The 26,826-nt window shown below is 46.2% G+C and overlaps 1 protein-coding gene across 4 annotated transcripts; it reads left to right on the top strand.

Moving 5' to 3' along the window:
- Window positions 1-877: 877 nt before the first annotated feature.
- On the top strand, window positions 878-26,826 carry LOC128906325 (uncharacterized). 4 transcript variants are annotated; one of them, XM_054193429.1, is made up of 19 exons: window positions 878-944; window positions 2,750-2,853; window positions 3,383-3,497; window positions 4,787-4,961; window positions 5,568-5,679; window positions 6,659-6,765; window positions 7,710-7,836; window positions 8,389-8,509; window positions 8,768-8,853; window positions 9,933-10,057; window positions 11,328-11,387; window positions 15,586-15,652; window positions 16,819-16,913; window positions 18,487-18,615; window positions 20,073-20,187; window positions 21,005-21,142; window positions 21,812-21,978; window positions 22,422-22,510; window positions 25,441-26,825. In XM_054193429.1, the coding sequence occupies exons 2-19, from the start codon at window positions 2,754-2,756 to the stop codon at window positions 25,634-25,636; spliced, it is 2,124 nt and encodes a 707-aa protein (XP_054049404.1). In that variant the 5' UTR covers window positions 878-944; window positions 2,750-2,753; the 3' UTR covers window positions 25,637-26,825. The 4 variants fall into 4 exon arrangements, with proteins under 4 accessions (XP_054049404.1, XP_054049409.1, XP_054049416.1 ...); XM_054193434.1 differs by having other exon boundaries at window positions 894-944; window positions 2,750-2,834; window positions 25,441-26,826; XM_054193441.1 differs by lacking the exon at window positions 878-944 and adding an exon at window positions 960-976 and having other exon boundaries at window positions 2,750-2,834; window positions 25,441-26,826.

Below are 26,826 nucleotides of genomic sequence, written 5' to 3'. Positions count from 1 at the left end.
TATGTCCTTATTAATGGATTGCAGTAAAATCCCTGACGCCGATTACTTCTGCAATACACTAGCAATTACTTTAGCTAGTTTTATGTTATGCATGGAAGTTGCACAGAATCATGTCTTGTCTTTTATCTCATAAATCAGTTCCTTCATGGTAGCCATTTCACACTGAACTCTGATATTTTCTGTAGACTATAAAATCGAAACATGCGTAATATCTGTGCGTTAGATCTCAAAGTATCCTGGCTTTTTTTATGAAGGGACAAAGATCTATTAATTTCAAAGTCCTCATTCAAAGCTACCCTAAACCTGTTACAATAGGTTATCTTTACAACAGTTTTTCTCTGAGAACAGCTTGTGTTCTCAGCATGGACAGGCATCTGCGTCCTATGGAGTACGGCCACAACTGGCTTTAGACCTACAGCTTTTCTCGCTGGGGAGGCTGGGAGCTGGGTAGAGCTCCAACCCTGAGAAGCAGGAGCTTAACAGCTGCATTTGGCGAAGTTGTAGCGGAGGCGTGAATGCAATTCCTCTGCTTTTTAGGAACAAGTACAAAGGGGCTCAGTCTGCAGGGGCATTGTTCTAGCGAGCAATGAATTCACCAATTTAAAAAAAAAATAAATAAAAAAAAATTAATGCCAAGGAATCTGAAAAATGAGAAAAGGCTTTTAAAGAGTGAGGGGGAAATCTGGCACCATGTGAACAAAAATAATCACAGAAGCTTTCCTTGCCCCATGGTGAAATGGCCCCCTGCACCCCAGGCAGCGAGCAGTTGCAGAGCTCAGCTGCGCCTGTGGTTAATAATAAATGGACTCCCTCAGCCAGGAGCACCTGGCCTGCACACCCCCGTGCTGCTGCCAGCCCCCATCCCCTCCCGCCTGCTCCCAGGGCTGCATCAGGCACCGCTCCAGCACCCACCCAGCCTCCCTACGCGAGACGGGCACACAGAGGTAAGAGACACGCCAGGGCATTGCTCCATGAGGTCGGTGTGCCGCATCGGTCACGAGGGGAAGCGAGCAGGGACGGTTTGGAGGAGGGAGGAAAGCCGGGCTATGCTAGAGCTGCGCTAGGAATCTGCAAAGTTTCGTTAAAAGGCGAAAGGTCGGAAGGGTCTCGCTGCAAAACTTGCCAAGCTTCAAAAATCTTTCAGCCAGCTCAGGCTGAGTGTTGGCTGAGTTTCCAGCGAACATCAGCTAATTCGTGTTGGGTTTCAGGTGGTGACCAGCTGGTTTTTATCCACCGGCCAGCACAGCTTGAGCACCCCTGGCTGTAGTGCTTCAGAGTTTGAGGGGGGGTTGTTAAAATTCAGAGCACAGCTTGAGCAGCTCAACCGATCCTTGGCGTAACCTTGTTGGTTAATGAATTTATTCCAAAGCTGACTTTGCCCTGGAGAGCAAGGGGTGTGTGTACACGCACACAGAGGGATACCAGAGTATTTGCATGAACCGCTCAGGCTTCTGGCTGCTGAACTTAGCACTGCACAGGCAGAGGTTGTAAGCATAAAGTAAGAGCTTTTGCCACGTTTGTGTCATGATATAATTCCATGAACTTAATTAAGATTTTTGTCTTTAAAAGGATTTGGAAAGTGTAAAAAAGCCTTACAATTTTGATCATTGGTGTGTATTGCTTCTTATGACAACGTCTGTCTTGATGGCTTGAGATGTCCAGCAGAACCGGTCCCCCTTTTCCTGCATTACACAGGCGAAGCTGTCCTGTAGAGATGAAATCTTTAGCTTTGGGCAAAGAATCCCTCCTCCTGGGTGTAAGATGGTTCTGTACAGCTCTCGTGTCACACACTGTACTGAGATCGGAGCCATGTTCTGCTAAATGTAACATGAACACAGTACTGTATTCTAATTAACTTACCATCTAAGTTAACAATAGGTACAAAGGACTGAAGAAAAGAATCCTTTCCTCCTGGTGAAGGGGTGAGGAATAGAAAGGCTGGAGAGATAGGACCAAATGCCTAGGGAAAATACGTGAAGCAGCCAGGCACTGAGTGAAACTGCCCCGAGGCCCAGACCAGACCAGTCTCTTAACCTTTTCAACTCCCTCCTCGTCTTTTCTCTGTTTGGAAATGAATTTAATTAAAGTGAATAGGAGTTGCTAAGAGACCAGAGGAGTTCTGGAGTTTGTTGCCGGGGCTGAATTGCCACTCTGCTTCCAAGGCTTTGCACACAAGGATGATGTAACGTGAGCCTGCATAAAGCACTCCCAGCTCTAGGGAAAGCTGCTCCTTGTAGTTACAGCCTGGTTTACCAGATCTCAGCTTCTTTCTTTATTTTACTGACCTGCATGTTTCCTCCTAGACACCAGCAAAAACCAGGTTCATCTCTTTATAGCATTCCTCTGCCTGCGTCCACCTTGTAGATTTCTCCTTGTGATCTTTCAGGTTGGAGGTGGCAGTGGCTGAGCCGGCAATTTGTCATGAGCAAGTCGCTTTGGAAATTAAAAGGCTGTCTACTTCTAAACTCTCTCTAGTTCATTTCTCCTCATCCTTTCCTCTGCTCCACCACGATTTCAGCCCAGTGTTGACAGTGGGCCAGGTGAACTCTTCCAACTCCATTTCTGCAGTTTAACGTTTTACATTGACACCCTGGCTCATGCTTGAAATACCAGGAGTCCCCAGGCCATCCCCCTTGGCAAGGGTTGTTTACCTTCCACGATCAAGACAAGAGGTGCTATGTTTAGCTTCACATGGTCACACCATTGCTACATTAGTTATTTCATTTTTACCTGACTTTCGTTATCTCAGGACCATGCATATGCACAAGATGATTAGGAAGATAACCTATAGCCTGGGAAGACATTTGTCCGCTGTGGCACGTGGGACCACCCAGGTGAGAAGATTTCTGCATGGTGAGTAGAGTATTCTGAAACAGTTCATGGGTGGAAAGAGTTTTCCTTATCTAAATGCAGCAGGGTCCTTGCTGGCAGTGTTCTGGGAGCAAAGCAAAGAGCAACAATAGTCTTCATGCACGATAGTCTTATAATACATTGAGTTACTATGGTATCCTTGGTGCTTCCACTCTTTTAAAACATATTCTTTGGGCATGGTTGCAGGGCTTAGTTCATTCACAGTAATGTTAATTTAAAGTAATGTTACTGGAGCCAGTGACAACATATCTGCAAAAATGGTGGCAGGGGAACACTCAGTGATGATGATAGGGATTATTATTCATATTAACAGTAGAGATATTTTGCAAATATTTCACTTACATAAAGCACAGCTTTAGTCTTCATGAAGTTATGTGTGAATTCACCCCAAAGAACAGCTGAAGAGGGTGATAAATTTATTGTGATGATGACAATTTGCCTTTTATAAAACAACTCAATAGTTACTGCAAATACCCACGCAAATAATTCACTCTTCTGTGTTTATCCCCAGGTGCCTATGTCAGGATTCAGCCCTCCATACAGGAAGCCCTGATGGAGGGGAGACCAGTTGTAGCCTTGGAAAGCACCATCATTACACACGGCATGGCCTATCCTCAGAATCTGAGGTGAGGAATTTTGATGTTCCTCATTCAATAAAGTTGTAAGAACAAGGCATATAACTGATGGGTCAGTATCAGTATTCTTCATGAAGCCAAAACCCTTGTAAGGGCAAATCGAAATGTCAGGTGGCTAGGCATGCAGAGTATGAGCTCCAGTGTAAAACAATTGTGTTTGCACTTTTAAGGACACATATGGGGAACCTATTTTTATCTCCCTATCCAACACCTTTAATTTCTGGCTTCCTTTAAAATGTGGCAGCAGATAATGTCATCACTTGCTCTAAGAGAGAGCTGCCAGCTTTTTTGGCAGCGTAGTTTGCACAGACATTGAAAACACTCTGCAGTTTCTTTTGGTGTATCTTTTGTAATGCAAAAAGGACTGGAACACAATAGTGAAATCTGTATAGTGAAATTTGTTCCTTAGCACCACTCAGAGCAGCTACTGTGAGAGCTGCTGGTCCCTCTCGCTGCCTTCTGTGCCCTGTATAGAAACACACACGCCCATCTCTACCCTTTATTTGTTGGTGTTAAGTAGATTTGTGTTTCATTGAGTTACAGTGTCAGAAATCACTGCAGTCTCCCCTCCGTCCTTCTAGAAAGCACAGAAAGGCTTTGGTATTGATTTTCCATCTTGCTTTTTACCTGGCGGTTATTTTACCTGGCATTCTGTCTTAGAAGGAAGCTCTAAAAATTTGGTTTTGGAGAGGGAGTAGTTTCAGTAGTTAAAGATTGCCTAACATAGGTACAGATAGCTGAGAAAGGGGGAGAAGCTGCTGCTCTTAAAAAGGATATTGTACAAATGATCAGGTATAAAACCTGCAAAGCTTAGAAAGATCTAGTCTGCAGCGCTAAAGTATCCTCAGGCTGCAGATTTTTGGCATTATTGTTACTCTATATCCAACTGCCTGTATTGTGAAAAATATATCCCAGTCGTTTGAGAAGGGCTATGATCTCAGAGAAATAACAGGTAATAGATACAGAAACATCCTATTTTGAGAAGATCCCCATTTTCAGTAGTCTATTGTACAACCAGATTTGCCTGTAAACCAAGTGATTTTTTTAAAAAAAATGAATCACAGAGTTTGGAAATTGCAGTTCTGAAAGTGGGAGCTCTGCGTTTCTGCAAATTCAAGTGCAAAGAATTCTGCCATTAGGAAGATACAGAAGAGGAACTGGACCTAGCTGAAATCACAAGAACTGTATGAAACTGGAAACAATGGCCGTCAAACGTGGCAGTTTTCTTGTCTGATTGTTTGCCTCACTAATTTTGTAATTGTTGTCTTATCTTACTCTAGCATGGCCAGAGAGGTGGAAGAAATTGTAACAACAAATGGAGCAGTGCCAGCCACTGTAGGTATTTTAAGGGGTCGGATCCACGTGGGACTTACAGATGAGGAACTTGAGTTCTTGGCAAGCAGTGAAAATGTAGTTAAAGTGTCTCGGAGAGATCTTCCTTTTGTCCTCAGCCAGGTATGGTATGCAGATTTTCGATTGTGGCGTTTTCTATACAGCAATAATATAGTGCTCTCCAGCTTCAAGCCAGGTGGCTTTTAGACCTCTTGAAAATATCATGTAAAGTGGTATCTTATTGGTAAGCTCAAACGTGGTCCTATCTAGAGTCAAAATGCAACAGAGTAAGGGAATGTTAGCCGTGAAATAGGGCTCCTGCAAAGTCATTTTGGGTTGTCTATCAAGCCATAAGCCCTTGGCTAAGAATATTCTTATTGGCATGATAAAGTATCATCACATTACATGTAAACTATGTGACGCGCAGGCCATCTTGAGCTTAAGGTGACAGCTTAAGGTGACACTAGCTGCCCATGAAGCCTTCTGGTTGGAAAGCCCTGGAGAACAAAGGCCTTTGCTATCATCAGGGCAAGAACGGCTTACATAGCAGGGACGATGATTCCTCTGCATTTTTGCCTAATAGAATATTTTTATCAGAATTTCACTTGTCAGCTGGTGACAGCAGGCTGTTGTGACATTGCTGCCTGTCAGACCCCAACCATAGCTGCCTGCACACAGTATTCTCCAGGCCACTCTGGGTGCTGACTGTGACTGGTTATCCCCTGACAGGGCTTGTCTGGTGGCACTACCGTGTCCGCAACAATGATTGCTGCACACAAAGCAGGAATCCCCGTGTTTGTGACAGGCGGCATAGGAGGTGTCCATCGGGGAGGAGAGAACAGTAAGAAAATAAATACATTCTACCTTTATCTATGTTGCTACTGTTTTATTTAATTCCATCTTTTTCCTTTTTCCCAGTCTATCCTGCAGTAACTGTCTGTTGAGGAGAGTAAAGTTATCATTCTTCTTGACCATACTACAGTTGTTTTCTCCCCAGTGTCTCCTTTCCAGAAGCTTCAGAATATTCCTCTTGAGCACTGGCCAGTTAAGAGGGTGGGAGTTTCTCTTTATCCTTTGCTTTCACGGGGTTATATGGATATCATTTGCTGGTGCAACAGGACCTGACTGTACCTCTCCCACTTTGTAATGTCTGAATAACCTGATACTGGCTACCAAGCACAGTGTTGTTATCAACTCTCTCTCAGCTGAGGAGGAGGAGAGTCTCACCACAAAAGTGACTTAGGCCCTGGGCTGTGTTAGAGGTGCATGCTCTTCTCTGGAAAATGGCCCAGCCTTGGCAGTGTAGTTTGTGACCTTTAAGTACATTCTCTCTTCTTAGCCATATGTCTTCCTAGCATAGCGTAAGTGCACTGCCCTGCTGGATGCCATCTCTTTCAGATGTGATGTAAATTCCAGACCAGGGAGTTTCCTGAAGTCAGCAAAGCTCCTGTGGTGCTTTTTTTGCCAGCGATGTCAATACCAAAATCAAAATCTACTTAAATTATATTCCATCTCCTTGAATTTTGTCCTTGCTTTGTAACAACTTATTTCTTTTCTACCAAATTTTTGCATGCTGTTTATTGATGTGATGAAAGAGCTGAGAGATACGCCTCTGCCCTCAGACACGTGACTTCTTTTTGTCTCTTTCAATCGCAACTCCTAAAGGCATGATCTAAACCTGTAATATTTGTTTGTGGATCTAAGTGGCTACAAAAGCAGGCAGTGGCATCCCAGGCACATATGGCTTTTTAAGAGGGCAGATCACATCAGCCTGAAATACAACACAATCACCCACACAACGGCTGCTTGTCCCTTAACAGCTCTGGATGTGAGTGCTGACTTGACAGAGCTAGGACGAACTCCAGTTGCTGTTGTATCTGCGGGAGTCAAGTCTATCCTTGATATTGGCAGGACACTGGAATATCTGGTAGGTAGCATGGGCTGCTGAGCCTGAAAGCAGATAATGCTGTACTTTGTGTACAGAATGCCCAGTGGTGTCAGGGCAGGTATTAAGCCTCAGATTTTTACAGATCACCATCAAGACGACATGAAGCCGTATTTACAGTTGTCTTGTTCTGGGGCTATAAAAACACTGGGCTGTTCCCTAACATAAATCTATCCATGCCCAAGGGGCCATTCCAGCAGCTGTTCCAACTGAGGCAAAAGGCAGAGCTAGCCATGCCCTCTTTCTCTGCCCTTAGACAAAGCAAGTCTGCAAAGCCCCAGCTTTTCTGGGGCAATGCTCCAGAACTGATGGATCAGGCAGGCTAGATCCATCAAACACTAAAATAATAATACGAATATAAAATATTTCTATTTTAATATTTATTAAAATTATTTGTTATTTATATTTATTAAAGTATTTTCTTATATAAAATAATAAAATACAGAATTAAAATGGGAATCAAGATGACTTTCAGTAGAGTCACTTTTTAAGGTTTGGTATGTGGGCAGCCACCAGGGCCAGCACTTCAGGCAACAGCCAACGTCAATACTTCTCAATCGCAAACAGAACTCATTTATATTCCTGTCAGCTCATCACATATCTTCAGATCACAGGTTGTTTCCTTGGAATCGCTATTGTGCTAATGACAGCTGCATGGCTTTTGACCAGCTCTGAGCACAAGCAAAGTACGTGCATGTCTCCTGTGTCTCAGTAAGCCAGATTCCATCTAACCGGTTACCAAGTCTGGCTCTTTGCTTTGAAAAATGTTGGTGATAGAACAGAATAGAATGGGATGTGTAAAAATAACCAGATCCTGTGCTAAAGAAAGGCAGTTTCTAGCTCGGTAGAAGGAAGAAGTCCCAGTCTTTTGGTGGGTCCCCCTTCCCTCCACTGACTACCTGCTTGTCTCACCTCCGCTGCTGCAGGAGACTCAGGGAGTCTGCGTGGCTGCCTTTGGTGAGTCAAGGGAGTTCCCAGCCTTCTTCTCACGCCAGAGCGGCTTCCAGGCACCGTATCACGTCCGGGATGAAGAGGAGGCAGCTGAACTCATTGGTGTGTTTCAGAAGGGAAAGGCCCATGTAGGGGCCTGGAAAAGAGGGACACAAAAATCACCTTGGATGAGGCACTTTTTTTTTAACTTTGGAGAAGAGTTTGCCCTGAAAAACAAACCATTCCACCTCCCCTGTTTCTGCTTCAGTGCTTCAAAAATAAAGAAGCGCGGAAGTTTAGTCTTTACAGCAAGCTTTTTCACTAGCTGCAGCCGCCTTGGCATGCTCCTACACGTTTTGTTCACACTGGTGAAGGGCAGGGAACAAGTGAGTTAATGTGCTTACAAAAGCAGCTTCTGGGCCTTCAGAAGTGGAATCGGTTTTCTTTAAAAAAAGAAAAAAATTGTTTGCCCCTTTTATGGTACAGACAGATTCAAAATAAAGAGGCAGATGTAAATTGATTGGTAGCTGGAAAAGAGCCTGTCCTAGAGTCAGCTAAGACCAGGAGCTCCAGCAATGTGGGTTCCCTCACGCGCGCCCACTCTCCTCTATCCTTTTCCTTCAGCATTTAATTTATCCAAGGAGAACCGCTAACGATCTGCCTGTCCTCTCCCAGCCAGCGCTCTGGGGCTAGGCCTGAGCAGCGGGGTGCTGATAGCAGTGCCCTGTCCCGAGGAGCGAGCTGCCTCGGGCCAGGTCATCGAAGAGGCCATCCAGCAAGCTCTCAGTGAAGCCAGGTGAGAAGCAATCTAAGCCCTATCCTTTGCTCACACAGTGAGCCCACAGGGTGAACCGGTGAGCACAGCTTAACCATGGGCATGGGTGAGCCCACAACACGCCTTCAACTGTAGTTTTGTCTAACCTGAAGCTTGTTTACAGGCCATTTTATGGTATGTGTTTGTGGAGATAAAGTATCTGCTATTAGCAGTGCTTCTCCTCTGATGCTGTTTCAGCTCAGTCCTCCTCATCTGCATGCATTTTGTTTGTACTTGCAGGTCCAAGGGGATCACAGGCAAAGAACTGACCCCTTTTATGTTACAGAAGATCAATGAATTAACTGATGGGAGATCACTGGAATCCAGTATCCTTTTACTGAATGGGGGAAAATAAAGTACTCCAGTGTACCTCATATGTCTTCTGATAATGCTTGGTGGAAAACACTGTCACTTTTTTGACAGTCTAGAAAGGGGCAAACACTTCAGTATCTGCAAACAGATGAGAGCTTAGCTACTGCATCCTGCTTTTCCAGGAGCACCCTTACTGTCCTCATCCACTTTTGCATTAAAAATTGGAGGCCAGCACAGACAGCAGGTAGTCCAGAGCCTAAAGAGATCCCTCACATCTGATCCCTGAACTTGCCTACTCCGTGGTGGAGTCTCAGGACATTGTTGTCCATGGTGGGGTACTTACCACTGGAAGGTACCTGGGCTTCCCAGAGCACTGCATTGTGTATCACACTGCCTTATCCAACTCTTTATGTGGGTGCAGAGTAATAGAAACTTGGAAGGAAAACACCCCTGGGTGAGCAGGAATCCTCTTCCACAGGCAAGAGAAAGGCAGATCTACTTGCTGGGATGTAAGTGTAGGATCTGTGAGAGCCAGGTTCACATCCAGGCTCTGCTGCCAGCCCTCTAAGAGACCTGGTCAGTCAGGACAGATTGGTAAAGGCATTTTTGGATATTAGAGCTGTATGCAGCCACAAAGTAGGGCTTTCAAAGCCTCTGATACTCTGCTCCCAGAGAAATTGCTGAAAAATTGCTTATAGAGACTTGGCAAAAATCTCAGTAGGCATTTCCTTCTGGAAAAGCTGGCCAAGATCCTCTGAGTTTTTTAGACTCTCTGGCTCTAGTTTAAGCACTTCACCTTCTCTTTTCTCTCTGTAGCCTTTGCTTCTGTTCCCTATCTGTCAAACAGAGATGACAGGTTTCCTCTCCATGGACAGAGGGGGAGGAATGTGAAAAAATTTAAAAATTCAGGGTGTTCATGCAGTATTGTAACCCAGTACATGTGCCCCAAAAGGATTATAGTATAGAGGCATCAAATCTATCAAGTCTTACAGCATGTATTTTCTGCTTTCTCCTTCTAGGCAGTTCCTACATAGGCTTCTGATGGGTCGGTCTTGCTGCTATTTTTTCTTTTCCTCAAAGAAATGCCAAACAGACCTTGCTCTGATCCAGAACAATGCCAGAGTGGGCAGCTGCATTGCAGTGGCCCTAAGCAAGCTACAGAAAGCCAGAAGAAAGGGAAACCTGCCTCGGCAAGAAGACACAACCCCACCTCAGCCAGTGAGTCCCCTGCTGTCCTCCACATAATGCTTCTCTGCTGACAGCACAGGATAAATTTATATCTATTCCCAAAAGTAAAAGGTGACTCAGCCAGAGACCGATCATTCTGCTTCACGCGGGCAGACATTCTCTCTTTAGTATTTTTTATTCTTCTCAGACAAATACACTCTCCTCCTCCCCCACCCCCATTTGCAGGGAATAAACACTGGCAGTGGCCTAATTCCGTGAAGTCTTAGACCATCAAATCCATTAAAAATTTAATCACCTTTTCACCTTTTACTGTGCCCTTATGTACAACTTCAACTGTATTGATCTCAGTGCCAGGGAACTCGTGACTACAGGAGTAGTCCTGGAAGAGGGTGGAGGGAGATATTTTGAGCTGCTGAGCCATAAGCGTTTTATAAATATCTCTCTTTGCTGGCCTCCTGCTCATGATTGCCAAAATTACAAGAGGTACAGCGTATCCCAAACGAGATCCATTATAACCCTAATACTTTATTCACTATCTTGGATTTCGTGTGTGCCGCATAATTTACAGGAAATCTATTTTAGGTAGTCTTTAGAGAGATGAAAATTTTTCAAAAACCCATTTGCAATAGGATTTGTCAACATAAAAGAGGGAAGTGAATCCAGAGGCAACAACCCAGCATTTGATGGAATGAGAAAAAACAGCTGTATGTCCCCAAAGAATCTGGAAACTTCCTGTTTGTGGAGCTGTACTGCTTTTTCTGGCTTTGTAGGACAATAAGATGACAGTGATCTGTAAAGTGTCACTGGGTATGGCAATTTCTCCACGGAGCTTGCAAGAAATGACTGCATTTTTCTGCCCACTTTTTCCCCATTTTCTTTGCTTTTTTACACAGCAGTGCTTGACTGTTTCTGGGGTTTGGTAAGTCAGAAATTGTCCCAGGAGAGATGGCTTCAAGGGCACTGATGTGACCGGACTCATGCAACTTCTTATATTACTCTATCACCACACAGAGAAACTGCCAGCACCCATTTGTCTGCACAATAACATCCCACCTGCCATGCTTGGGCTGGCTATGAGCAGGCATAATTCAGAAAGTAACATATAGAAGAGATTTGGATTCTTTCTAATTGGGACTGTACAGACACATGTCTAGCCATCCAAAATAAGCACAGGCCTTCACAGTCTAAATAAGATAGCTCCAAGAGGGTGGGAAAAGTGACTAGGAAAAGGAAAGATGACTTGGAAGTATTTTCCTCAAGTCCTTCCAACCACTTTTTACCTCTTTCTTCCCTCTTAAAGGTGGTGATTGGAGGTATCAACGTTGACTTTATAGCCAAGGCGCAGAACCCTGTCATCCTGGTACTGTATCTACAGCAGTTTTCTTAGCACCACTGCCATTTCCAGCTACTTTTACAGGAGTGCCAAGCCAAAGAGGGGTGGGGGGAAGGTGGTATCCATGCATGATATCCACATGTCTGTATGCACACACGTGCACAAACTTGGGAGGCATCGTGCTGCATATTTGGCGTGTTGTCTAGGTGGGCAATGGCATGATACATATTGACCTACTCCATTCTTGTGCTGAAAGTCACTATCCCTACCACTCAAGACAGGGACAGAGCAACGTCTCATCCTTACAATCTCCACATATGACTCTGGCCTCTACAGTCTATGTTAAGGTGCCTTGGGGCTATTCTCTGATGCCACAAGCCCAAAGAGCTATTTTAGCAGAAGAGCTGCCAGGGCACTCTTGAAGCACATATGTGAAGAGCTAGAAGCAATACGTAAAGACCCTGCCTGTGCTATAACGACCTCTAATTCAAATACAAGCCCTGTAGGGAGGAAATCCCCAGGTAAGAGCCAGCTCTGGCTGCCTGGGACTGTCTTAGCTATGGAAAGCATGACTAGGAGCAAGACTCTCTGTGCAGGGTACTCACAGTGGTAAGAAACCTTTGAGAAAAGTAGTACTGACAGTTGCAGCTAAACAAGAGTACCAACTTCCTCAGGCACAAAGGATTTGAGTCACAAAAGAAAGGAAAAAAAAATTGAAAAAGATGGCTTTAGAAAAATAGAACACTTTAAATGTTACCAGACCCTCTCCCTCTCAGTTCGGTTTGGCCAAGAAACAATGAAGAAGCTAAAGTGGAAGAGACCTGGGACATTCCCATGCAAATGGCAGCCATTTGCATGGCCTATACAATTTTTATCAAGCTATATGAAGTACTACAGATTGAGGTGGTGAAACTTGCATAAAAGTTGCTTGATGTCTCAAATTACTCTATGCTGATTGCCAAGGCAGGAAACTGCTGCCATCAGACGGGGCAGTCTGTGAAAACCTCTTGGTAGATAGGGAAAGATACACACTCGGGAAGCTGTCCTTCAGGAAGTTGGCTATTCAGTGATACAGAGGCCAAACGGTATTATAATGGTCAAGGGTAACACATGCTGTGGCATCAGCTGTGAAGGCTTGGAAAGCCAAAAGTTCAACTGCTTCAGCTGTGATCTAACTGATAACTTACATACCCCACACTCAGCTCTCAGGATAAGGAGCTAAGCTGTGTCCAAGGGTGGGCACCCACCCATTGGCATGTCAGACATGAGTGCAGATCCCTGGACCACCCATGGCATGGTGAGAGGCCAAGGGCAGCTATAGACCCTGCTGGGAACAGCTGACAGGGGAAGAGGAAAAAGGGGATTTTACTGTTGCATGAAAAAGCGAGGCATTAGCTGCCCTTCTGTACAGCAGCAAGACCTAGAGCTGATGTCCAATTGTGCCAAGCTGCAGGAGGATTTGGGAACTGACAGCCAAAACGTTCCTGCTGACAGCTGCTGGGGTTAGGCACAGAGGAAAAGGCACACAGAGGAAAAGATTTTTTCAAAGAGCTCAGCACCCAGCAGGTCCCACCTTTATGCGTGTTGGATTTGTCGCAGAGGGTACCACTCGCACCTCGTGCTGTCCCTGTTAGCAAGAAAGCAGCTGTATTCTGTCCTGGTTGTAATTCCCATATGGCTTTCAAGGCTATCCAGAAGCAAAAAGTGCTTTATAAGTAACTGTCTGACCTGCAGAGAAGGATGCACGGTCTTGCTCAGAGAAAGGTGCTAGAAGAAGCATTGTGGTTATAACTCTCTCAGGATATCCAGAAGTTGAGCAGAGTCATTTTTACATTAGGAATTCAAACCTCTTAGGACAGGGAAGAAGGTCACAGAGACACTCTCAATTCTCTGAAATATTGCCAGAAAGCATCAGCCTACTCTTACTTCAAATCACCTCAGCAAGCCCATTTTCATTTAAGTTCTTTCACCTTGACCCGCCCCACCTGAACACAACATAGAAGGGACACCCGAGTACCACTCAGGTTTAAAGTTACTGGCTGAGCTGGCAAGGTGTGATGAGAGCTGATCATTTCTTCTTCAAAAGCAGGCTGCTAGTTTCTCTCTCACTGCACCCACCTGCTACTTTGAAGAGAGATTTACATCTTCATTTCTTTTAGGCCGTGTGGGGTTGTACAACAGCAGAGGACACCCGCAGCTGGGTCCCTGGGTGGGAGGCTGGTACATCTGCTGTTAGGGCAAGGCGTGCTGTAAAAAACCCGAAACTCTGCCTTTGGGATGTGCAGGGAACTAAACGATCAGCATGTCAGACAGCAAAAGGAGCTCATGAGTATTTTCAACATTCCTGCAGGCATCGGTTTTGAAAAACAGACAGTGGAACCGCATAAAATAGGGTTTGTGCTCATTACTGACGGCAGTTAGTACCTCTTTTAATATTGAAATAGGGGCCAGCGTTCAAAGCCATGTTGTTTGACTCGCCTAAACAAGCCTCCTTGCTTTTTACTTTGGAGTAGGTGTGGGGTTTTGTTGTTTTTTTTTTTTTTTTTCCCTTGGCTGCCTCTATTATGGATAGTGAGTTTCAGAATTAAAATGGCCAAGCTCAGTGCTTTGGAAATCTGCAACGCTCAGCAGGAGACAGTTACAGATGGAAATATCCTCATTCCTGGCAGTGCCAGTGGCAATTCCCAGGGAGCATGAGCAAAAGTAACGGAGGGGCATCTGGTTTAATGAGGAGTGACAAGTAGTGGAAAGATGGACAGAGGCCATACGTTGCTTATATACAGTCAGTTCTCTTAGGTGGTCTGAGCAGTTCAGGGCTTGGAAAACTGCCAGTCAGAAAAGCAAAGGTGTCAAGAATTGGCATCAAGTCTTACAGGCTGCAGAACTGCGGAGAGTCAGGGCAAACAAACACAGCCTGTAGGTCAGAAGAGTAATAAAAGAGCATAGTTAGATGGGAGGAGCCTCTTACAGTTGCAAGGCTGGATGCGGAGGAAAGCATTGTGTGCAAAGGACAGAGGTACAGCTTCGGGTGGGGGAAGAAGAAGGGTCCTTGGGGAGCTTCACTATGAGTTTTGAGAATGCCCAAGAACAGTGATGGGTTGGAGGCAGAATATTTCACACTGTGAGACAGCAATACATTTACTTGTTTGGAATAGATAGTGGTGCTTGCAAGCAAGAAAAACATATATGTGCAGGGGTATTCTGGTGCACCTGGGCTAACAAGGGGCAGAGAGAATGTGGGCCAGGAGCTGCTGTATGCGGGCACGCACACGCTTCAGCGCTTGCCACCCAAATGCTCAACATACTCGTGAAAGCTCTGAATTATCCAGAACTGTGGAGATCATTATGACCACCAGCGGCAAGCTGTCCTCAGAAACGGAAAATATGTTTCAGGATTTTATGAAACAAGAGCTTTAAAACCATTTGATAGTCAGATGAAGCCCACATTGATCTGAGCATTTACTGGTGTAATTCTTCTGGCAGGAAAATTAGAAGGAGGAGGAGATGGGTGAAGGACTGCCTGTGTTCTGACAATTTGGCTGTTTGTGACAGACTGACAGATGGACAGAGGAGTGGAAGGCAAAGGCAAGAGAAAAGAGAAGTTGATAACCACATAGGTGGAGAAGAAGGGTGTTTTTGATGAGGGAGATGTTTGGGAAGAGAAGGGTGAGTGAAAAAACTATTCAGACACTGAAACAGATCCTTCCACAAGTAAAGTACAGAGGCAGCATAAGCAAAGGTAACAAATCTCATTTTACCTTCAAAGAGAAAAAAACCCCAAACAACCAGCAACAACAAAAGTGCCAGACTGCTTAAGTGGGGGGAGCTAAGGGGCCTGGAAGGCAGTTGCAGAACCCATCAGGTCTGGGTCAGCAGCTCTGGAGTCCCAGCACTGGTGTGAACAGGTAAATTCAGAGCTTGTATCCACTGAAACACTCATTAGCATTGTTCTAAGTCTTAGTAAATAAGACCAAAATAGCAATGCTTTGGAAGACCAAACTGATCTCCCCTCCTAGGGAGTGAGCCTTTGTCATCAAAGCTGAAGCGTGTAGATGGGCTGTGGAAGTTTGCATTACCCTCAATCTGGTAGCTAGATGGCTTCTGCTCCCTCTAATTGCTGACCTACGTTTCAGCAGCATCAACTTCACCTCACATGTTAACAGAGACGTAGCATCTATGCCAAGCAGCCCTCCCAGTTTTGCCAATTAACAATTTTTTCTTCCAGGGTGGTGGGCAAACAAACACTGGAAGAGTGAGACGAACCTTTGGTGGCGTTGGAAGAAACTTGGCAGGTGCCTAGTGCTTGGGTTTGCCTGGGGGTGCATGCCAGCTGTGATTTGTCCTTTGGTATTCCTTCAACAGCAGGAGCTCTTGAGTGCTGTTAACATCTGGGACACGTAAGGCAATATACCAGTGGGCAGACTGCCTGGAAAAGGCAGGGGCCATTCCAAGAAATTAGAGGGAAGGGAGTTGGGGGTTAGGAAAAGAAAGGTCCACGAATACAAAGTTAACGAGTATGTAGTACAGTGACCCCAAACCAAAGTTAAATAAGCATCAGTGATCTCCAGCGACTGCTGAACAGCCTGGCCCTCAGTGATGAATTAATGCCAGGTTACAGTTGCAATAGAAGTATGTCGTGAACAAGAATTTGAAAGGAATAGGCTTATTCAAAGATGATGATCCATGCACCACAGACAAGAGGAACTGCGGTGCAGGAATTACTGTAGAAGAGAAAGGGCTACAGTTGCTGGCAACAAGAGAGGATCACGCTTGTACCTGGTGCTCCCCAAGCAGCAGCAGACCAGCATTCAGGTATTGAAATTACCAGGGGCAGATTACAAAACAATTTTAGGATTATTCCAGCTTTTTGACCTTTCCCAAATCTTCCTAACACAAATCTACTACCATTTCAGATCACAAATGGAGAAGCTTGAGTGGAAAAAAATAATGCCACCTCCTGATATATAATGTGTGGTAACTTGAAGGGAGAGGAGGAAGGGTTTCCCGTGAATCCGCTCAGATTCAGTAGTTCTAGTAAGACAGCGTGATGGGAACAGCAGTGGGAAGGCTAGCAGCAGGAAAAGCCGCGCACAGGAGCAATGTGTGAAAGCCCACATGCCTGTGATGGTAAAGGAGATGATGCCAGGGTTTCTTCCCTGATGCAGAAGTTTCTTCCACCTTCTTATCTTTCCCTTCATTCCCAGATGTTCCAAGAAGTCCAGAGAATTCAGGGTGCTGGTGCAGCAGGCAGATGTAGACCACCCCACTCAACCCCAGCTAGCCATTTGCAGCAGCTGTGGCTGAGTTTCATCTTGAGCATCCTCCCAGACGAGGATTGATGTGCATTAAGTTTTCCAGGAGACGGCTTTCCTACAGACACTCATTCTGCACAGGCTGTCACTGTGTTCACAGTGCTCTGATGGATTTATTAATATCTTTGTTTGCATTTGCTTTTTAGACTGCTTAAGCCGTCTTGGACGGACTCCTCTCTTTTTATCAGCTGTGGGGAAGGATGAACATTCAGAGTCCATCCTGCACTACTGCCACCACATGGTACGTTGCACAGTAGTGTCACCTCAGAAGCATCCAAGTGATGACGTTGCATAGAGGGAAAAGCCTTCTCAACCCTGGCAGACATAAGAGAGTAGGAATAATTCAATGCTCCTTTACTTACAGACAAATAGAAGGCAAGGAGCCACCCCCCAAAACACAGGCTAGATGTATGTACCACTTGGAGTATGAACCATGGGGTCTGAATTCAGCTTTGGGGAGTGGTGCTTGAAGGAGCAAGAGAGGTAAATCAGGAGGAACCATGAAAAATGCTAGGAAGGCCTAAGCACAGCCATAAATATGCAAAGCCTGACCTTGAGGCTAGACAAAGTATTGCCAAAACCAGCCTGGTTTGGGTAAAGCACAAGACAGAGAAAACCTAGAAATGGGAGCCCAGGCGGGACACCTCCCAAGTTCAGAGGAGTAGGGTCCTCCCCATAGCCACGTACACCCCTAACTCTGCACCAAAGGAATACCTGACTTCAGCAGCAGCTTGTCCCCCAAGGTCAGGGAGCCAGGAGCAGCAGGAGCTCGCCAGGGGCTGCAAGGCAGAGCCTCACCACCTCCAGCAGGGAGCAGGGAAAGCCAGGAGAAGAGTCTCTATAGTGAAGAGGCAGGGCTGAGGGCAAGCCAGGGGTGTGAGTGGAGACCCCAGGTGAGGCTGAGTCTGGGCCATTAAGGCCCATTAGTGCCCTCAGGGCCCTGGTATCCAAACAGAGCACATGGGCACCTTAGTTCTGGCTACCTGAGCAATTCAGTAAATGAAGCAATAAGAACATGAACTCTTTATAAAGGCTTTGTAGCAGCAGGTCTATAATCCCTCCTCTACCCAGCACAGCGCACTTTGTGCCATCAAAGTCTGCAGTCTCCCAAGAGAAGGTCGACTAGCTGGCCAGCTGTCAAGCAATTCTTGGCTGTAATAAAACACATTACTGCTAGTGTTGGAGAGGACCCTTTCCTTAAAATCTCCAACTTCCCTGTGAACTACTTGCAGGGATGCATTTCTTCATCCTCACATATATTCCAAGAAATGCCCTGAATTCTCTAAGTCGATCATTCACAAGACCCACAGAGGAGGGATGCCTCATACCTCTGTCGGCAGCACTGCTGTAAAAATGGTTCCAAGGCTACCCTCAAAATCAAGCTGTGTGGTCAGTGGGGTGGATAACATAACTGCTAGCTGGGGTGTGTCACCAAGACATGGCCAGCACGTTGGCAGGCCATCGAAGTGTCACACAAGCTATGGGAATGGATGGCGGGAGCAGGCGGGGCTGCAGGCCACTTCCGTTACAACAGAGACACAACGTATGGAACTGCACAGCAGAGACCTCTCACTCTCATTTACTAAATGATTTCTTTAACCTGTGGCATTTGTTGTAAATATTAAAAAATAGCCACCTGCCAGCACTGTCTGGACCAACGTACCTCTGAAATGTTGCTTATCTTAAGGGAGAAGGGAGGTTGAAAGGGAGAACGGCAAGCTGGGCTACCGATCAAGTGGGCACACAGGAAAAATGAGCCCAGTGTGCCAGGGAAGAGAAACATGCTCCAGATGTAACTGTCCTCCCTGTTTTAGGACATGAAGGCCGTTCTTCAGCTGGAGGGGAAGAGCACAGCCACTTACTGTGCTGTGATCACTAGCACTGGGGAGCTGAGCGTCGGCTTGGGAGATATGGACATCCACCACCAGATAACAGAGCAATACGTAAGCATACCATCTGATTTGTAAGCTTTTTCTTGTGAGAAGGAGCGTGGATGTGTGTCAGAAGCCAGCTTGGTGAAGCTGTACCAGGAGGGAGTGAGTGTGCAGAGGCAACGTGGGAAATCCTACAGTTAATCCCCTCATGTTGGCCACTCAGATAGCAGCATGGCAAGCTACCAGAGCCCCCTGGTGCTGCTGACCCAGGTGGAGCTTCTCTCTGTTTCTGCTCCATACAGTATCACCACTACTATCATCCCATGACATCTAGGCCAGAACTAACCTATAATTTTTGGCACCTCAAAGCCAGCAATAAATCCAGTCCACCTAAAGAAATGGTATTTCCTCCTTTAGGGAAAAATAAAAAAAAGTGAACAGAACACCGGTTAAAGCAAGTTTTCCTGTTCCATCCCCTCCCCACCATCTCTGTTGTTTCTACATGCTGAGTTCTATCAACAGGCACTGCTGCTCAGCACATCCAAACCTTCAAAACCTCAGGGCTAATGGAAGCAGTGATTAAGGACTGATTCAGTGAAAGCCCCATCACTGCACCCTCCTTCCCTACTCATTCTTTTGTTGACAGAACAAAAGCTTCATGACTGACAGTGACATGGAAGTTAAGTGCAATTTACTTACCAGTGGCATCCCTATGAGGTGGAGATTTCCTAGGGAAAAATATGGTCATTGCTCCCACTTCCATCCCCACCCTGCCTCTCCCAAGCCTTGGCACAGAAAACCATTACGTGACAGATTAATTCTCCTGAGCTTTAGAAAACAGTTGTGGCCAGTGGAAACTCTGAACCGGTCTTCTGCTGCAAGTGCATTCTGGCAGCCCCTCTTTCCAACCAGGATTAGCAGAGACGTGGGAGGGATGCTGCACAAGCGCCTATAGCACTGGCCTGGCGTTCAGGCAGTAGTGGAGCAGCCTTAGAGAGCCAAAGGAGGGAATGGCAGCTCCCCGCTCTGCTGTTCCGCTGTTCCACTGTCCCCCGTCCCAACACAATTCAGTAGGACCCAGGAGTAAAACGCTGTGATGAACGACCTGTCTCAGGAGGCGTTGCACACAAGGGACATCTAAATGATGTGCGCAGCGTAGTCAAGCCAGGCATAGCAGAGGGAATCCTACATTAAATAGAAGCATTCCCTTTCCCTGTAGGTCTCTGACTGACCCATGGGTACCAAAGTAGTCCAGTGAGGACCAGCAGCTATCTTTCTCTGATGGAGGGACCCTGCCATTTGAGTCCAGCTCTTGATGTCAGGGAGCAGGGGAAGGAGAAGAAGGGAAGGAGATGAGACAAATGGAAAAATCCATTGCCCTTAGGGAATCACTCTTTTAGGTTTGTGCCTGCACCTAAGGACTGTAATACGAATGAAAGTCCCGCATCCTGAGTCTGAACACCAATAATTTTGTCCCTCTGCAATGACTCAAGCTGTCTCTACTCTGTGTCCTGGATTTTCACTAGGTGTCCCAGTTCAAGGAGGACCTGTGCCAGGCCCCTCTAGTTTGCATTGATGGAAATGTGCCTCTTTCCACTATTCAGTACGTCTGCCAACTAGCTAGAGAGCATCAGCTAGCAGGTAAGGAGAACTCACCCAGACCTGGCCCCGCAGCTCTTAACAGAGCGTGTGCCAAGACACGCCGCACACCCCGAGCACTCTCCACTGCGGCTTGCTGGAGATGCCCAGTTGTTGCCTGACATGTTATTCAGCACTCCTTTCTATACTCTGCTGCCTCTGCTGCTCTATTTGAAATAGATGAAACATTTCTGCTTTCTCCGAGTTTTTCTCATTCTGCAGCTAAATCCCATTTCCTGTAATGCAGGTGCTATAGCCTTTGGGCACTGCCAGAAAGCCAGGGAAAGCTGCTCTCTTTGCCTTTAATCTCAAGGCAAGCACAAATGTGTGTGCTTCTGCCAGTTTGAGCAGCAATATAGTTTGCTTCCCAGAATAAGTGCTAAGACAACTTTTGAGAGGATTTCTCTGCCACTTCCCATAAAATACATAACCCCCTCCCTTGGTATGCAGGGGATCCTTCACAAGGCTTCCTAAACCTTTGGAGTTATGCCTTCATTTTTAAAAGCAAAACCTGAAGAAGGAGGCAATGTTCTTAAAACCTGGCAGAGGCTCCAAAACCAGCTAAGAGGAGTAACAAACCTGAAGTCTGATTACATCACTCCGGAGCCAGAAGCAATGGCGTCATTGCTGAGCACTGGAGAGGAAACCCTGGGAGACCTTGTCCCCAGCATGGGGAAAATAGTATTTCAGTATCTAATAGATTACTCGTATAACCCCAGTTGGGCAGATCCGCTAAATCTTCTACGATGCATCCTGCTTGGATGTAGAGATGAACCGCTAATTAATTAATTAACTAACCAATTGCAATGTTGTTTTGAAGTGTGCTATGAGCCAACAGATGAGAACAAGGCCTCTAAGCCATTCCTCTCAGACAGCTGGAAAGCGCTCACATACATTTCCCCCAACCTGCAAGAGCTAAGAGCAATAAATCGGACCCTGGGGAACCCTCTGCCAGCAGGTATTGAATGCTCACAAGGGTGAGTCACACTTTTAGATAACTCAGAACCTAGAGAAGAGCATTTTCCTCCCCAGCCCCCATCTCAAGCAAATCGGGTTATAACACAGTGGGGATTCTTAAGCACTTTTGGTGTCTTCCACCATACCGCGTTGTGTGGCCCAGGCTGGACAGATTATCTACCAAAGAGCACAGTAGGCCTGGGATGGTTCCATGTCCAAAACTGGAGATCCCATTTGCCTCACTTCATCAGCTAAACAGGAACAATGTCTGGTTTGTAAACATGTCTCTGAAGCATGATGCTCTGAGGGCACCTGTCCCAACAGTACCACCCTTTGCAGAAATGAAATATCCCACCACAGGCAGGTGGAAATCCAACAGCTTTAAGACAAGGAAGTCATGCTTCAGAACAGTTTTTTAATCTCTACAGACATAAGTTTAGACCCATGAGGGGTGGTTTCATCAGCATAGGATAGAGGTACGGTATGGAAGTCTAACATTGGAGAATTCCGTGTTTCCTATGATTTCAAGAAAAAAAATTATATCAACTGCATTTCAGAAGTGCTCATAAATAGTAGTAGGGGTGCTCATAAATAGGCTGCCAGCCCAATAAAAGGCCAGTCGAGGACCTTTACAGTTATACCACAGTTTTTTCTTCCCCACTCTCTGAAGAGCTGCCATCCAGGTTGGAGGATGTTGTCCAGACTGCAGTGGCCTTGGCCCGCCCTTTGCTGGCCCACCTGCACTGTGTGGTGGTGACCCTTGGCGCTCACGGCATCCTCCTGTGTGGCAAGAGCCTGGGAGGGAGCATCTCGCTTCGTCCAGGAGCCCACGAACAGGTAAGGGCACAGGAGACAAACTCTGAGCTCTCAGAGGCTTTTTTCCTGGGACCATACAGCACCGTTGCTATTTCTGGTGGCATGGCAGCAGTCCTGGGAATCATGGCATCACTGCTGGCAAATGTACGTGTCTGGGGGGTGGAATACACAGCTCTGAAAGAAAATCAAGTTCTCTGTCCATGTACTGCTGGCTCCTAGCAGCAGTGTTTATAGTCAGCTAGTTTTAAATGTGCTTGCTGTGAATATTCATAAGCGCAAGCTTCATTTTTAGGAAGCTTCATTTAAATCGCTGATCTCTTTCAAAGTGTGAAAAAAGATTATTGCCTTTTTTTTTTTTTTCCTTTTTCTTTTTCTGGCATCCGTGCAGGTCTGGATGGCATAAGCCACCTCAGGCTTTATCAGCTTGGGCAATTCCCACTGACTTTCCTTCTCTGCCCCCACAGACTGCTGCTGCCAGCCTCTGCGCCACCCACTACCCCGCCATCCACATCAGCAGGGAGGAGATAGTCAACGTCTCAGGAGCCGGTGACAGGTATATTGTTCACTACTTTGTCTTCTCCAGCTAAATGTGGAAGGGCCGCGAGTGGATTTCTTTGAAATTCTATTGCAAAGGCAAATGACATTCTTGAGGAACAGACACTAAGGACACAAGAACAGGACTTGTTACTGTGATCCTTTGCAAAGCTTGCTAAAAATGTCCCCCTGAGCATCCTGGAAGCCAGTCTTGCCATTATTAGTTTTGCTTTTCTTTAAGATCCAAGCCTTTCACGGCAATCTAGTAGTTCTGAATTAGTCCAGGCTGAGCTGCTAAAAGCAAATTAAACCACCTCACATCAAAGCTGTCTTACTAACTAATGACTCTACTGCCACGCTTCTCCAATGGAAGTGGGACTGCCACTCAGTAGCTAAAATCGCCCGATAAAAGCATTTCATCAGGTTCTGCATTTGCCTCTGGGAATAGCTTGTGCTTCAGAAGAGTCTGCTGTATAATTCGCCGAGCTGTTCACACAATGCTGTACATACGAGTAGGAAATGACAGGTGTTATTCCTAGCCCCACTGATCAATTCTCAGTCTGTCAGAGTCATATTTTATTATGCTCCTGTTAACTTGACAAACTACACGTAGTAGTCAGGGGTTTTTTTCTTCTTGCTTCGTACACTACAATAATTGATTCCACCCTTTCATTGCTTTGGACTAGACCAAAAGGCTGTATGTGACAGATATTTCCTTTTATTTTTCTACTCCAACCTACCAATAACTCAACATAGCAACACTTCTGTTTTATTTTATGAGTGGGCAGAATGAAAAGTCTTTTTCTTTTTTGAAACTTAGAGAGTCCTCAATATTTGAGTTAGGATCAATCAACAGCTTCTCGCCAAGCTAGTTAACCCACTTAACACCAGGATGCGTTCCTTATGTCCCAAATCACCTCTGAGATGATTTGACTGCAGACGCAAGCTGGTCTTCTCCAAAGATGACCAAAGTGGTGTTTGGAGCAGTAAGTGGAACAGCAGAGGAATGGGGGCTGGGGGGAACCTTGTGGTGTCAGCCCATCCTAAGGAAAGCTCAGCTTTGTTCACTACTTCTTGCCGATGTGCCCAACCCCCCCCGTCCATCCTGGACACAGCCTCCTCTCTGCACCATCTCCTCGGTACACAACTACCCCTTGCCGCGGGACAATTTTTTCTAGAGGCTAATGAAAAAAACTTCTATAGAGTTTCTTTTCCCTTTTTGAAAGGGAATTTCAAATTATTCCCTTAATTCCCTTAATTTAAGGGAAGACCAAAGGTGAGATAAAGCGTGCCACTGCCAAACACCTCCACTGAGTGACACAGGAGTACTTGAAGTTTGTTTTTCCTTCCGAAGCTATCTGAAAGCTAGCGGCCATTACTGCTCGCATTCCTGCAGTAATATTGGTCTGGAAAACCCATTCCCCACAGTCACCAGGTCCATGTGGGAATTTTCATAGTCCTCTTGTTCGTCCAGGGTTTTCCTTCCTGGTAAACTTCAGCTGCTCCACTGAGCTGCAGAAATCCCTCTTCTACAGAGTGCCAAAAAAGGCTGGAAATGCCGGGACACTACATTGACGTACACGCCATCTCCACAGCACGTAAACGGGCAAAGTCCCCCACGCCCAGACTGTTGGCACTTTCAAGGGACTGTGCAGCAGGATGTAACATTCAATGGCGCAGGCACTGTGAACCCTCACACTTTTGAAGACTTGGTCAGGGGACACTGCGCACCCAGAAACAGCGATCCGGGCCACCTCACGCCTCGCTTCGACCCCGTAGCTCTCCTATGGCTGCAGAGATGCTGCCCAAGGAGCCGTGCGTGTGTGCGGAGAGCAGCAGCTGTTTGCTCCTTGCACCCGGCTGCCGTGACAACACAACACCACGTGCCCGCACACGGCATTGCTAGGGGATGCTTCCCCAAATATTTACTCTGAACCCTTGGAGCTGTTGAGAGATTGAACAGGTTTTGGAAACCATGATCTTCCGTGCCTTTGTTATGGATAAAAAGATGTTGATGTAATTAGCCAGAGCGCAAAAAAAAAAGTGGTCTTTTTCCCTTCCCCATAGATTTGCTCGTTAATCCTCCGTGCCATCACATTTTCCTGCCCATATTTCTTCCTCTTAGATGTCATTATCTTCTCCCTTCTTTTTCACTTCTTCTTTGTCCTTTCTTAGCTTCCGAGTGTCATTACTGCATTTAGCTATGAATAAACAGTAGTTGTCCCCAGTCAATCACAAACACCACCCTGCACATATCCGTGCCTCGGCAGAGCCTTCCCCTGCAGGCCACACAGGTGGCAAAGTCGTCCCCTTCTACTGACCGTCTCCTCGGTGCCTCGCAAGGACCTGCAGGTGACCACTGTTGTTCCAAGCACTCACATCATTTCTACTGGGAAATCCCAAATGGAAAACCACGGCTAAATTTTAGAAAACTCTGAAGCTACAATCTCATTCCAGCTTTGGATTTCTTTTTCCAGCTCTGTCTGTTGCCCCACTCACATATACATGGAGGCTTTACCTCTCTTCCCATCTACCCCTTTGGGGATAGGAGGGAATGTAACGAGGCACCAACAAGGAGCAGAGAAGAGACGAAATAATTAAAGAGCAAGGGAAAAAGAGATTCTTCCCTTCCTAGACTCCTTTCTTCTCTCCTGCCTCACCTGGAAAACTGGGGAGAAAATAAAATGTGGTGGAATGGGAAAGTATGTCAACTTCGCAGATGAGAAGCGAATAAAATGCTAACAATAGCACTATTTGTTACTCCAAATTTAAAAATAAATATAAAAAAGCAAAAACTATTCATTATAACCTCCCTCCTTCTGTTTGACATATCCTGCTTCTGTAGGTGTTGGTTTGGGTCCAAATGAATGCTCTTAAAAATGGATGGTCATGTTACCGAGGTCAAAGTTGTTCCCCAGTGTTCAAAACCGCCTTTCTTTCTCTCCATAGCTTAATGGCGGGAATCCTTGCAGGGATGCTGGCTAAACATGACACAGATACCTGTGTCCGGATGGGTCTTCTTGCTGCAAGCTTGTCTCTCCGTTCCTTCGAGCCAATTTCCCCAGAAATCAGCACTTCCAGTGTCAGCCAGGAGCAAGTCAAGAGCAGGAGCTGGCCAGAGGTAAAGGTGTGGAAGATGGACTAGAGCACCAGAGCTTTCTCAGCCATCACCTCCTTGCACTCCCGACATCGCTGTTTCCAGGAACTGGGCCGTGTTTTTAAATTTGAGCTCAAAAGCTGGCTCCTGACCAGAGGACTTAGACTTTCGGCACACAATACCTTTTGGGAGCTAAAGTGTCAATGGAGTGCATTTGGTGACAACTTGTATTGCACTGTTCGCGCTCATGTTTTTGTCTGTTGTTGTTTCCTCTCCCTTTTCTTTTTTTTTTTTTTTTTGATGGGTTACAGCAACCACAGCTTGGTTCTTCTGTCTACTGCCTGTTCACAGTTTATCTCACCTCCCCCTCTAAGGAGAACACTCATCTGTTTTGGTCTTGGGTAAACCCTCAGAGGAGGAGGCCCCAACCCAGGGAACTTCTTTGTAAGGAAAAACTGGTGACAACCTCATCAGTCTTCCCAAGCCAGGCAGCAAATGCTGCCCTGTCTTGCCTGAAGTCCAATGCCCCTGGAGAAAGCAGGCAAGACTAACCAAAGATGGGTAACCAGGGGCCAAGCTGGTGGCCTTGAAAAGATGACTGCCCCTTGTCCTGCACACATTCATCTGAACTTGGGGCTTCCTTCCTCCTCAGGCCAGAGTGTCAAGAGCAAACACCCCGCTCACCCACATACACACCTCGGAAAGTTGGAGCAAGCCCCTGTCTCCATGCCTCCCTTTGGGACCACTTGGCAAAACACCGGGTACTTGACACAGAAAACTTCCCACTGGGGGCTGGCTGGAGAGGAGCACTGGCAGACATACAGTCCTTACAGAGCGCTGCCTGCTGGGACCAAAACATTCACTCGCACCTTCGCTTCCCTCCAGAACAAGAAGTCTCCTGGTACCATTGCAGAAGCGCAGGATAATGACAGATAATGAGGGGAAGCACAGCCCTTGTTTACAGGTGGACACGAAAGCTGTGTAGCTCAAATGACCCTAAAGGCAGGCACAGAGCAGAGCTTCCTTGACCCTGCCCAGGCTAGAGCTGCACGGTTATCCCTCTGCCTTTAACCCCTCCGGCATCTTTATTAGCAAGGACATCTACGCTTAGATCAATTTTATCCTGTTCCACAGCCTTTTGGCAATTAGCTAACGTTGCCAGCTTGGCTATGGAAATCAGATTCTCACTCTCTGTTGTGTAACTGGTCTCCCAGAGATAGCTCCTCTAGATGTCTTCT

Source organism: Rissa tridactyla, chromosome 1 (genome assembly GCF_028500815.1).
Source record: "Rissa tridactyla isolate bRisTri1 chromosome 1, bRisTri1.patW.cur.20221130, whole genome shotgun sequence".
Taxonomy (NCBI): Eukaryota; Metazoa; Chordata; class Aves; order Charadriiformes; family Laridae; genus Rissa; species Rissa tridactyla.
Note: the sequence above shows the minus strand (reverse complement) of the source record. Positions and strands in the feature narration are given on the sequence as shown.

What these genes read in the sequence shown, in the direction of transcription:
- LOC128906325 (XM_054193423.1), top strand. An exon ending in GCAGGACACTGGAATATCTG is followed by an intron (nt 6,766 to 7,709) that starts GTAGGTAGCATG and finishes CCGCTGCTGCAG; the next exon opens with GAGACTCAGGGAGTCTGCGT. An exon ending in CAAGCTCTCAGTGAAGCCAG is followed by an intron (nt 8,510 to 8,767) that starts GTGAGAAGCAAT and finishes TTGTACTTGCAG; the next exon opens with GTCCAAGGGGATCACAGGCA.